This window comes from Scyliorhinus canicula, chromosome 8 (genome assembly GCF_902713615.1).
Source record: "Scyliorhinus canicula chromosome 8, sScyCan1.1, whole genome shotgun sequence".
Lineage (NCBI taxonomy): Eukaryota > Metazoa > Chordata > Chondrichthyes > Carcharhiniformes > Scyliorhinidae > Scyliorhinus > Scyliorhinus canicula.
In genome coordinates, this window is record NC_052153.1 from 91,128,912 (window position 1) to 91,142,198 (window position 13,287).

General features: G+C 54.2%; 1 protein-coding gene across 1 annotated transcript in view; it reads right to left on the reverse strand.

The window, feature by feature from the left end:
* vps13a (vacuolar protein sorting 13 homolog A) overlaps positions 1 to 13,287 on the reverse strand; it is a 634,190-nt gene that overhangs the window by 184,251 nt on the left and 436,652 nt on the right. The window contains 1 exon segment of the mRNA XM_038803880.1: positions 12,160 to 12,242. Within this exon segment, the coding sequence (XP_038659808.1) occupies positions 12,160 to 12,242 (83 nt within the window).

Sequence of the window (13,287 nt, forward strand, 5' to 3'; positions counted from 1 at the left end):
TGCAGCACCTTAAATTGAATGAGGCTCAGCCTCGCACACGAGGAGGAAGAATTGACCTTCTCCAGTGCATCCGCCCACGTCCCGTCTTCTATCTGCTCTCCAGCTCCACTTCCCACTTGGCTTTCAGCTCCTCCCTGATGCTTCTTCCGCCTCCTGCATTATCTTGTAGATGTCTGATATCTTCCCCCTCCGACCCAGACCCCGAGAGCACCCTATCACTCGCCCCTTACTGGGGAGCAGGGGGAACCCCTCCACCTGCCGCCTCGCAAATGCCTTCACTTGTAAATATCTGAACATGTTTCCCCGGGGGAGCTCAAACTTCTCCTCCAGCCCTCCCAGGCTCGCAAACCTCCCCTCTATAAACAGGTCCTTCAGCTGCCGATGCCCACCCTGTACCAGCTCTGAAATCCCCCGTCGATGTTCCCCGGGATGAATCTATGGTTCCCTCTTATTGGCGCCGCCAACAGACCTCCCATTTCCCCCTGTGTCGCCTCCACTGCCCCCATATCTTGAGGGTGGCCGCCACCACCGGGTCGTGGTGTACCTCGTGGGGGGGAGCGGCCATGGTGCCGTTACTAGGGCCTCCAGGCTTGTGTTGCCACAGGACGCCCTCTCCATTCGTTTCCAAGCTGCCCCCTCCCCTCCCATCATCCACTTGCGCACCATTGACACATTTGCCGCCCAGTAATACCCCGAGAGATTGGGTAGTGCCAGCCCTCCACTGTCCCTACTCCGCTCCAAAAAGACCCTTCTCACCCTTGGGGTGCCATGCGCCCACACGTAGCTCATGATGCTACTCGTCACCTTTTTGAAGAAGGCCCTAGGGAGGAAGATGGGCAAGCACTGAAATAAAAACAAGAACCTTGGGAGGACCGTCATTTTGATTGACTGCACCCCCCCGCCAGCGACAACGGTACCATGTCCCACCTCTTAAATTCCTCCTCCATCTGTTCCACCAGCCTGGAAAAGTTCAACTTGTGGAGGGTCCCCCAGTTCCTTGCCACCTGCACCCCTAAGTACCTAAAGCTCTTTCCTGCTCGCTTGAAGGGGAGTCTCCCAATACCCTCTCCCTGATCCCCCGGGTGTATCACAAAAACCTCGCTTTTGCCCAAATTCAGTTTGTACCCCGAAAAGTCCCCAAACTCTGCTAATAGTTCCATTATCTCCGGCATTCCCCCTTTGGGTCTGCCACGTACAGCAGTAGATCATCCGCATACAGCGATACTCGATGTTCCTCCCTCCCCTAGTCAGTCCTCTCCACCCCCCTGAACCCTCAGTGCCATCGCCAACGGTTCAATCGCCAGTGCGAAAAGTAGGGGGGATAGGGGACATCCCTGCCTGGTCCCTCGGTGGAGCCGAAGTACTCCGACCTCCTCCCGTTGTCACTACACTCGCCGTCGGGGCCGAGTAGAGCAACTTCACCCACTTAATAAACCCTTCCCCAAACCCAAACCGTTCCAACGTCTCCCACAGGTACTCCCACTCCACCCTATCGAATGCCTTCTCCGCGTCCAGCGCTACCACTATCTCAGCCTCCCCCTCCACTGCCGGCATCATAATTACATTCAGCAATCTCCGCACGTTCGTGTTGAGCTGCCCCCTTCACGAACCCTGTCTGGTCCTCATGGATTACCCCTGGCACACAATCCTCTATTCTAGCTGCCAGCATCTTTGCCAGCAACTTGGCATCCACGTTCAGAAGCGAGATAGGCCTGTAGGACCCGCACTGCACGGGGTCTTTATCCCGCTTCAATATCAGGGAGATCAGAGCCTGCGACATTGTCGGGGGCAGAACCCCCCCCTCTCGCGCCTCATTAAAGGCTCGTACCAGTACCGGTCCCACCAAGTCCACATTTTTCTTATAGAATTCCACCGGGAACCCATCTGGCCCCGGCGCCTTCCCCGCTTGCATCTGACCTATTCCCTTGACTAGCTCCTCTAGCCCTATTGGCGCCCCCAGCCCTTCTACCAGCCCCTCCTGGACCCTTGGGACCTCAATTTGTTTAGGAAGTCCTCCATTCCCCCTCTCCTCGTCGGCGGCTCAGACCGATACAACTCCTTGTAAAAATCCCTGAAGACCCCGTTCACTTCTTGCCCCTTCTGCACTACCTTCCCGCCCCTCTCCTTCACTCCCCCCAATCTCCCTAGCCGCATCTCGTGCGAAGCTGGTGTGCCAGCATCCTGCTCGCCTTTTCCCCATACTCATAGACCGCGCCCTGTGCCCTTCTCCACTGCGTCTCTGCCTTCCTGGTGGTCAGCAGGTCGAACTTGACCTGCAGGCTGCGCCGTTCTTCCAGCAGCCCCTCCTCTGGTGCCTCCGCATATCTCCTATCCACTTCCAATAGCTCCCCCACCAGCCTCTCCCTCTCCTGCCTCTCCTTTCTTTCTCTGTGCGCCCTTATGGAGATCAGCTCTCCCCTGATCACTGCCTTCAGGGCCTCCCAGACCATCCCCACCTGCACCTCACCCGTGTCATTCAAGTCCAGATAGCTCTCAATGCTCCGGACCCTTTTACACACCTCGTCGTCCGCTAACAGCCCCACATCCAGCCGCCACAGCGGGCGCTGGTCCCGCGCCTCCCCCATTTCCACATCCACCCAATGTGGTGCATGATCAGAGATCGCAATGGCCGAGTACTCAGCTTCCCGTACCCTCGGGATCAGCCCCTGCTCAACACGAAGAAATCGATTCTGGAGTACACTCTATGGACGTGGGAGAAAAAGGAATACTCCCTCGCCCTCGGCCTACCAAACCTCCATGGGTCTACTCCTCCCATCTGCTCCATGTACCCCTCAGCACTTCTGCCGCTGCCGGCCTCCTTTTGGTCCTTGAGCCCGATTTGTCTAGCCCGGGGTCCAGCACTGTGTTAAAGTCCCCCCCCATGATCAAGCCCCTGCCTCCAGTCCCGGAATGAGGACCAATAGGCGCCTCATAAAACCCGCGTCATCCCAGTTCGGGGCATATACGTTGACCATCACCACTTTCTCCCCCTGCAGCTTACCCTTCACCATCACATACCTACCCTCCTTATCCGCCACCACCCCGGTTCTTTGCGTCCAATCCAGAGTGGAACACCTGTCCCACCCACCCTCTTCTCAGGCGAACCTGGTCCACTACCTTCAAATGTGTCTCCTGTAACATTGCTACATCAGCCTTCAGTCCCTTCAGGTGTGAGAATACCCTTGATCTCTTGACCGGCCCATTCAACCCCCTCACGTTCCAAGTGATCAGCCGGGTCGCGGGACGACCCGCCCCTTCCCTGCCGATTAGCCATGTCCTGTTCCCTGCTCGCCCCGGGTCGACCCTCCCCTTCTGACCCGCTCCCCATGGCGATGTCCCCCCCCCCCCACCTCTCCAGTCCTCCACTTCCCGTTTCTGGTCTTTTCAGCAGCAACCCGGTGTCCCTCCCTAACCCCCCCCCCCCCCCCCCCCCAGGCTAGGACCCCTCCTAGCCGCGATGTACCCTCCATCGTACTCCCGTAAGTCAGCTGGTTCACGCTGACCCGGCTGCCCCTGCCACACTCCGGCTCCCCCCGGCTGGGGGGGGGGGGGGGGGGGGGGGGGGGGGGGGGCCACCCCCCCCTTGCCACTCCTCCCTGGCCCCGCTCCAGCGCGGGAAAGGTCGCCATTGCTAGCCACGCCCCGCACTCCTCCCCTCCCCCCTCCTCTGCCCCGCGCGCGGGAAAACAGAGGAAAGCCCGCGCTTTGCCCTGCCACACCCCACCATCTTCAGTTCCACCCCGTCCCCGTCCATGCCTGTAAAGAACCCCCCCTAGGAGCCCATATCCCCGATCTGCTCTCCCCCCGTCCCGCCTCCCCAACTTAACATTATCAATTTCAGATAGATAACAAATAACAATGTACTTAACAGTCGCCCTCTACCAAACAGCATAAATAACCATAAATAACCATGAATAACCACAATAACAATAACTAAGGGAAGTTGGCAAAGGGGGGAAAAAACATCAGAAGAAAAACCACAGCAAGAGTTCAAAATCCAAAAAAGAATTCAGCTGAAAGTACCCGAGCGGCTACGGCCGCCAAGTATCCCCTGGGTCTAATTCGAGTCCAGTTTCTCTTCCTGTACAAAGGCCCACGCCTCCTCTGGGGACTCAAAATAGTGGTGTTGGTTCCTGTAGGTGACCCACAAGCGCGCTGGCTGCAGCATTCCGAACCTGATCCGTTTTGCATGTAGCACCGCCTTCGTCCGGTTGTACCGGGCCCGCCGCTTTGCCACCTCCGCACTCCAGTCCTGGTAGACCCTCACCGTCGAATTCTCCCACTTGCTGCTCCTTTCCCTCTTGGCCCACTCCAGCACTCTCTCACGGTCGCTGAGTCGCTGGAACCGTACCAGCACCGCCCTCGGGGGCTCATTTGCTCTTGGCCTCCTAGCCATGACCCTGTAGGCCTCTTCCAGCTCCAGGGGCGAAGGGACGGCCCCTGCCCCCATCAGGGAGCTCAGCATTTCTGCTACATATCCCGGGAGGTCTGACCCCTCCAGGCCTTCTGCCAGGCCCAAGATCCTCAGGTTCTTCCGCCTCATTCGGGTATCCAGCTCCTCAAAACGGCTCTGCCATTTCAGGTGGAGTGCCTCGTGCACCTCTACCTTTCCCACGAGGACCGTGGCCTCCTCCTCCCTCGCAGTCATCTCCTGCTGAGCTCCCGAATCGACGCCTCTTGGGTCGCCTGGGCACCCATCAGCCTGATAGTCGTCGCATTCATTGACTCCAAGAGCTCCATTTTCAGCTCCGTAAAGAAGCGCAGGAGAGCGGCCTGCTGCTCCTCCGCCCATTTCCTCCATTCCTCGGGTGCGCCACCGGCCGCCATTTTGGTCTTCTTCCCCCGCTTTTTTTGGGAGCTGCTGTTGCTTTCTTTACCACCCCACTCCGGGTACCGACCATAAAGTTGGTCTGGTTCCCTTCAGGGAGCCTTCCCCCACCGGGATTGTCCTTACAGCGCCGTTGGGGCCCTCCAATCGGCCCGAAAACACCTTTGTAGCAGGAGCAGCCAAACGTGCGACTTAGCTGGTCATAGCCGCAACCGGAAGTCCCCTTTGCCCCCTTTCAAGTGCTTTCACATCCGTCCCATAATCTGGATTCCAGAACTGCACATAATACACTAGCTGTGGCCTAACTAATGTTTTATACAGAACCAGAATAACCTCCCTACTCTTAAACTCTACGTCTCGGATAATAAAAGCAAGGTGTACCATATGCCTTCTGAACCACTGTATCTACCTGCCCTGCTACCTTAAGGGAATGGTGGACATGGACACCAAGGTCCCTCTGATCCTTGGTGCTTCCCAGGGTTCTGCTGTTCATCATGTATTCCTTTGCCTTGTTTGTCCTGCCCACGTGCATCACCTCACACTTACCCAGATTGAATTCACTTTGCCCCCGATCAACCCAACTGACCAGCCCGTCTATATCTTCCTGTAATCAAAGGCTATCCTCCTCACTATTTACCACCCCATCAATTTTCATATCGTCCATGTCCTTACAGATCAACCCTCCAAAATCTATGTCTAAATCATTTATATAAACCACAAACAATACACTGAAGCCTGCAGGACCGCACTGGACAGAGGCTTCCAGTCATTAAAACACCCCTCAACCATCACTCTCTGCTTCCTGCCACACTGCAAATTCTGGATCTAATTGGCCAAATTTCCTTAGATCCCATGGGCTCTTGCCTTTGCTATCCTGTCACCAGAGGGTTGGTCAGGAGGCAGAATATTGGGCTGGAGTACCCCAGGTTAGGGGAGGGGGACAGGGCTACATTAGAGGGGCGATAGTGGAGCAGAAGATAAAAGGTGCGATTGGGAGGATGCAGTCGGGGAAGGTGGCAGGGCCGGATGGGTTTCCGGTGAAATATTATAAAAAATTCAAAAATAAGCTGGTACCGCTGTTGGTGGGGGATGTTTGAGGAGGTAATAGGGAAGGGGGTGTTAGCACAAACTTTGGGGCAGGCAACGATTTCCCTGTTACTTAATATAAGGATCCAACGGAGTGTGGGTCGTATAGGCCCATATCACTTTGAAACGTGAACCCAAAGATATTGACAAAGGTACTGGCAGGTAGGCCAGAGGAGTGCCTCCCGAAGTGATAGGTGCAGATCAGACGGGGTTTGTGAGAGGGAGGCAGCTCTTTTCGAACATTAGCAGGGTATTGAATGTGGTTATGGTACTGGCGGAGGGGAAGGAAACAGAGGTGGTTGTGGCATTGGACGCCGAGAAAGCGTTTGACCGGGTAGAATGGAGGTACTTGATGGCAGTTCTGGAGCGGTTTGGAATTGGACGCAGATTTGTGTACTGGGAAATGCCGAGGGCCAGTGTTCGCACAAATAACATCAACTCAGAATACTTTCCTCGCCACCGTGGGACTAGGCAGGGATGTCCTATGTCCGCCCTGCTGTTTGCACTCGCGATTGAGCCATTGGCCACGCATTAAGAAGTTTGGGGGTATGAAAAGGGATAGTGCGGGTGGGGGGTGGGGGGGTTAGAGCATAGGGTGTCCTTATATGCCGGTGACTTGTTATTATATGTGTCGGAACAGTGTGTGCCAATAGGGGGAATAGTGAAGCTGCTTCGGGAGTTTGGGTCTTTCTCGGGGTACAAATTAAATCTAGACAAGAGTGAATATTTTGTGGTGCCTCGACCAGGGGTGGGACCAGGAGTGGGGACAGGGGTGGTTGGGGGGGGGGTGCCATTCCGTAAGGCAGGGACTCACTTTAGATACTTGGGGGTGCAGGTTGCTCAAGATTGGGGGGAGCTCCGTAGGTATAACATTTCTAGTATGGTGGGGAGGGTGAAAGCTGATCTGGCAAGGTGGGATGGTCTCTCTCTGTCACTGGCGGGTGGGGTACAGGCGGTTAAAATGAATGTGCTCCTGCGATTCCTGTTTATTTTCCAATGCCTGCCGATTTTCCTGCCAAAGGCATTCTTTAGAGAGATTGATGGGATGATTACCTCGTTTAAATGGGGAGGGAAAGTGGTCAGAATTAAAAAGGTGCTACTACAGAGAGGAAGGCAGGCAGGGGGTTTGGGTCTTCCGAACCTGATGTATTATTATTGGGTGACAAATGTGGAGAAGGTCCGGAGCTGGGGCAGAGGGGTTGACTCCCAATGGGTCAGAATGGAGGAGAGTTTGGTGAGGATTTCGGGATTGAAGGCGCTAGCGACAGCACCGCTCCCTACGGCCCAGCGGAGATACTCCGGGAGTCCGGTAGTAATAGCTTAGTTGAGAATTTGGAGGCAGTTTTGACAGCACTTCGGGTTGGTGGCAGGGTCAAGGGAAATGCCGATTCGGGGGAACCATAGATTTGAGCCAGGAAAGTGGGATGGAAATTTTCAGAGATGGGAGGAGAAAGGAACTAGGACACTAAAAGATTTGTTTCTTGGAGGTTGTTTTGCGGGATTGAAGAAGCTGGAAGCGAAGAATGGGCTGGAGCAGGGGGAACTATTTAGATACATGCAGGTTCGAGACTTTGCCAGAAAGGAATACAGATGAAGCAGATGTTTTAGCCTTCTCCTTGTTGATCGCCCGAAGGTGGATCCTGTTAGGGTGGAGATCAACCTCTCCACCCTTTGCCCTGGCGTGGCATTCTTGACGCTTGAAAAAGTCAAATTTTGAACTGAGGGGAAGGATGAAGGGGTGAAGGGGTTCTACAATTCATGGCCGTTATTCATTATGCACTTTTGAGAACTGGACCACATCGAACACTGGGATGGGTGATTCCTGATTCCTTGTTGTCATTTGTCTATGTTAACATGCGGGCTAATGTCTGGGGTTTGGTGGGAGGATGGGATTGTTGTTATTGATATGGGGATTGACATTACATTCGTTACTGATTATTGTTTATTGTTGGTTGTAAATTTGGGAGAAAATGTGAAAAAGGAGAATTAAAAAAATATTGTACAAAAAAAAGGAGGCAGAATATTTGGTTAGTGGGCCTGCCAGAGGGGATCAAGGGCAGAGACCCAACTGATGACAAGGCTCAAATGCTGGCCAATGTGGTCGGGAAGGACAGTTTCCCCAAACTACCAGAGGTGCAGGGCTCACAGGTCTCTTCGAGGGTGATAATAGCCAAGCTGCACAAATATCAGGACCGAGAAAGGATCCTTTGCTGGGCTTTACAATTGAAAACTTATAACTGGGAGGGACATTATCAGGACATGGGGGCAGGCGTGGCAAAGTGAAGGGCCGAATCTAACCACACACAGGCGACACCGTACACGAGCAAGGTCATTTTGGGATGTTATTCTAGTCAGGATGTAGGTAATTTACCAGGGCAAAGAACATTATTTTATTGCCTGGCAGAGGTGGACAAGTTTGTCCGTAAGAATGGTCTGGACAGGCAGCAAGAGAGGTAGCAGTGAGGAAGACACAGAGAGAATAAAAGGAAGAAATTGACAATTTTGCGCAGGCATCACCTCACTATGAACAGGGAACCAGCTCATAGGAGGGGGAGGATGTGGGGGAGGGCAGCAGCGCGTAGGAGGGGTTGAGAAGGAGACAGTAGGAAAACTAACAGAGCGAGGTAGGAGCAGGTCAGGATGACCCGAGGGGGAGGGCTACACCAGCAGGAAAGCTAGCGCTAGGAAGTATGAGAGAGATGGGGGGCTATGACACATCTCTCACTGGGGAGAGAGAGTGTCTGGTGGAGTGGGGGGGGGACACGTGGTAGGATGGGGGGGGGGGGGGGGTAGAAGGTGAAAAGATGAAAAAGCTCATTGAGTTACAAGAGTGGTTTGCACTAGAGACAGGGTTCACCTCATGGGTGAAACTTCTATACGATGCTCCCAAGGCGAGAGTACGGACCAATGCCACCACCTCTGAATACTTCAAGCCGCACAGAGGCACAAGGTAGGGACGCCCACTGTCCCCGCTCCTGTTCGCCCTGGCAATCGAGCCGCTAGTGATCGCCCCGAGTGCGGCAAGAAGTTGGAAGGGAATCCGAAGGGGCCAGGGCAGATAGCACAGAGTCTCACTCTATGTGGATGACCTGCTCCTTTACATCTTGGACCCGCAAAGCAGCAGGAAAGAAATCATGAAGCTCCTGGGAGAGTTTGGAGCCTTCTCAGGCTACAAATTCAACCTGGGCAAAAGCAATGTTTTCCCGCTGAACCCGGGGGGGGGGGGGTCTACCATTTAAGATAGCCTGTGTCATAATATGCACCCATGCACATCATGAGGTAAAAGCAGACAGTGACAGGCACCCATGTGAGCCTATCAACATACGGAACAGAACACGACCAATCTCCAGACAGAACACCAGAGGGGGGCTTCCAACTATAAAACACACGAGGTATCAGCACTCTGCCTCTTTCCACTGGTGATAACTGTAGTGACAGTCAGGTTGTACAAATCATTCAACACCTTCTGCATGTTGATCAGAGCTAGCCTGGTCTAGATAGTTAACATAGAACATACAGTGCAGAAGGAGGCCATTTGGCCCATCGAGTCTGCACCGACCCACTTAAGCTCTCACTTCCACCCTTACCCCTTAACCCAATATATCCTCCTACCCCTTTGCACACTAAGGGCAATTTATCATGGCCAATCCACCTAACGTTAGAGTTAGTTTACTTAGAGTAGTAGAGAGTCAACCCAAAGGCAGATCTATGCTTCGTTACTGAAGTTCAATAAATCTTATTGAACCAACGCCTACGTTTGGTGTATGCTTTATCGTTTAACTGCATCGTGTTGCAGTCCGTGTTACCCCAGGGTGAATAACACAACATGATACCAGAAGTGGCTACTGCTGCTAAGTAATTTACCTTCGAAAATTCCCTGATGACCAGCAACTGCCTTCCAGCGGCATGGAAAAGGTCCAGGCACCTCCACAGCTCCGGATCTCCGGGACGCCAACTGGCGGGTCTTCAAGCAGAGATTCAGTTTGTACATTGAGGCCTCTGGCCTCGAAAGTGCGTCCAATGCCCGAAAAATCGCGCTGCTACTGTCGACTGCAGGGGACCAGGCCATCCAAATCTTCAATTCGCTCACTTTTGCCGACGGTGAGGACAAGACCAAGTTCCAGACCTTCTTAGCCAAATTCGACAGTCACGGAGGTCGAAACGAATGAAAGCTTTGAGCACTATGGGTGGAATTCTCTGCAAGGCCCGACGCCGTCCCGGCCCCCTATTCTCCCCTCCCCGGGGGATAGGAGGGCTGTACCAGGAAACCCGGCCGCCGGGCCTTGTCCCTGGCTTCAAGGCCCGGCGCGCCAAGAATGACGCCACGGCGGCACCTAATGACGTCAGCTGCGCATGCACGGGTTGGACAGCTCAAACCCGCGCATGAGCGGTTGCCGTCTTTCCCCTCAGCCGCCCCGCAAGACGTGGCGGCTTAATCTTGCGGGGCGGCAAGGGGGAAAGAGTGCGTCCCCTTGAGATGCCGGCCCGACGATCGGAGGGCACCGATTGCGGGCCCGTCCCCTCCCGAGCACGGTCATGGTGCTCGATACCCGATCCGCCCCCCACAGGCCCCACACTTACCTGGCACGCCATGTTCACAACGGCAGCGACCAGGTGTGGTTGCCGCCGTCGTGAACTGGTCGGGAACGGCAGGCCGCTCGGCCCATTCGGGCCGGAGAATCGCGGGCCGCCGTGAAAAACAGTGGCCCGCGTTTCTCCGAGCGGCGTGTCGCAAAACCGGACATGCCATTTTGGGGGGAGGGGTTGGAGAATAGAGGGAGGTGCAGGAGTGGACCTCCCGCTATTCTCCCGCCCATCGTGGTTGCGGAGGATCGCGCCCCATGTCTTCCAGCAGAGCCTTCAGGGTAAGGATGAGCCTTTCCAGTATTTTCTCACACATCTTCGCATTCTAGCGCAATCCTGCAACTACGGAGACACCGCTGATTCCCTCATCAGGGATCAGATCGTGTTTGGTGGCCACTCCGATGCCCTGCAGGAGCAGCTCCTAAAAATAAAAAAATATGACCCTGCCAGTAGCCATCGAGAGTGCAAAGTCCACGAACAGGTGAAAAGTCGCTGTTCCCGCCTTAAATCGGCAGAGCAGGACCAACTTGCCTCCCACGAGGCTGAGGGTGTACAGGCCATCGCCCGAATGCGGCACCTGAGCATCGATGAGCGCGGCCATTTTGCGCGCTTTTCCAGGGGTCCCACGCATGCGCATCACGGTCAGGAGAACGAAGCGGCCGAAGACTAAACTGCGCAGCTGCGAGCAATGGTTGACCGCATTGCACATGTGCGACGATGCACCGAGCGTCACGTTGACGTGATGACATGCCCCAACTGCGGCACCACCCATTTAAAGCGGCAATGCCCTGCAAGAGGCAGGCGATGTCTCAACTGCAAGAAGCCTGACTATTATGTGGCTTTGTGCAGGTCTGCACCTCCGACAGGGGCCAGCGATCCCAATTCCAACGCAGACGCGTTCGAAGTGTGCAGCTAAGGCTGCTGGATTTGGAACCTGACCCCATCACAGATCCAGAGAACAACTGCCCATAGTCCTCATATCGAGTGGGCATCATCACCATGCATGACAAGGTCTCCTCGCATTCAGCAACACACACACCCATCCTCAATGTGGATTATGCGGACAAGTGGCGTGCCACAGTACAAGTCAACCATTGTCGCATCCGGTTCAAGCTGGACACCGGTGCTTCGGCCAATCTAATATCCCAAGCAGATCTTGCTCGTATCCAAAGGCAGCCAACAATTCTTCCGCCGACCTGCCAGTTGCTCGACTACAATAGAAATGCCATCACTGCGTTAGGGTCCTGTCACCATCTCTTCCAGCGTGTACATGCCATGTCCTCTGCCAATAGCACTCTTCAGGCCGATATTGAGGAGCTACTATTGCAATACCCGGATGTGTTCAGTGGGATGGGAACGCTGCCCTACCCCTATAAAATTCTGCTTAGCCTGATGCCATGCCTGTCATCCATGCGCCACGCCGGGTGCCGGCGCCCCTAAAGGACCGTCTAAAGGCGCAGCTGCAGGAATGCCAAGATCAGGGTGTAATATTCAAGGTGACAGAACAAACTGACTGGGTCAGCCAGCAGCACGAGATTGTGACTTCTCCATGGTCTAAGGTAGGAGTTGACCTTTTTCATGCCAACGGGTGTGACTATGTCCTGATAATTGATTACTTCTCCAGTTACCCCAAGGTAGTGAAACTGTCTGATCTAACATACAGGACTGTCATAAAGGCCTGCAAGGAGGCATTTTCCAGGCATGGAATCCTGCTCACGGTCATGAGCGCCAATGGTCCCTGTTTCTAGTCAAGAATGGTCCAACTTCACAAATCAATACCAGTTCCAGCACATCACCTCGAACCCGCATTACCCGCAATCTAATGGGAAGGTCGAAAAAGGGGTCCATATTGTGAACCAAATGCCCTGTAAGGCTGCGGACTCAGCTCCTGACTTTAATCTTGCTCTTCTAGCGTACAGGGCAACCCCTCTGTCCAACGGTATGTCTCCGGCACAACTCCTTATGAATTGTAACCTGCGGACGACTGTTCCAGCCATTCATGTACCTGACCTGGATCACCTTCCAGTGCTGTAAATGATGCAGCAAATCAGAACCCGGTAAAAGCTGACATATCATGCTCATGCTACTGATCTGCCCATGCTCTCTCCAAAGGACGGTGTTCGCATCAAGTTGCCTGGTGGAGGCTGGTCAGCTCCAGCTGTTGTTGTTCAACAGGCTGCTCCCAGGTCGTTTGTGGTTCGCATGGCTGATGGCTCCATTGTCAGGCGCAACAGAAGGGCACTACGCAAACTTGCCTGCCCACCACCGGATCTCACATTCCCAGATGTCGTTACGCCTTATCCGGACACCTCGCTCCACGAGGCCACCAATCTGGCTGCATGCCAACCGGTCAAGACACCATCATCCCCATCTCCAACTCTCAGGCAGCCCACAAGAATCCGACAACAGCCCCAACGACTGGATTTATAAATAGTTCCTTTGTATATATACTGTTATGTTTCTGCATGCTAGACACCTTACATGTACATTTGCAGTCACTCATCAATTGCTGTAAATGGTTACTTTTGTAAATATGTCGGATATGCTCTAAGCAGCCCACAACATTTTTAAAAAAAGGGATGTCATAATATGCACCCGTGCACAACCTGTGCAGGTCGCACAATTGAGGACCATGTTTGATATATCCTCATTGATGCCGGGCCAATAGACAGTCTGCTGGGCCCTGCGCCTGCACTTCTCAATACCGAGGTGACCCTCATGTATTTGCGTGAGCCCCAAGCTCTGGAGGCTGCGCGGAATGACGATGCAATCCAATTTCAGGAGGATCC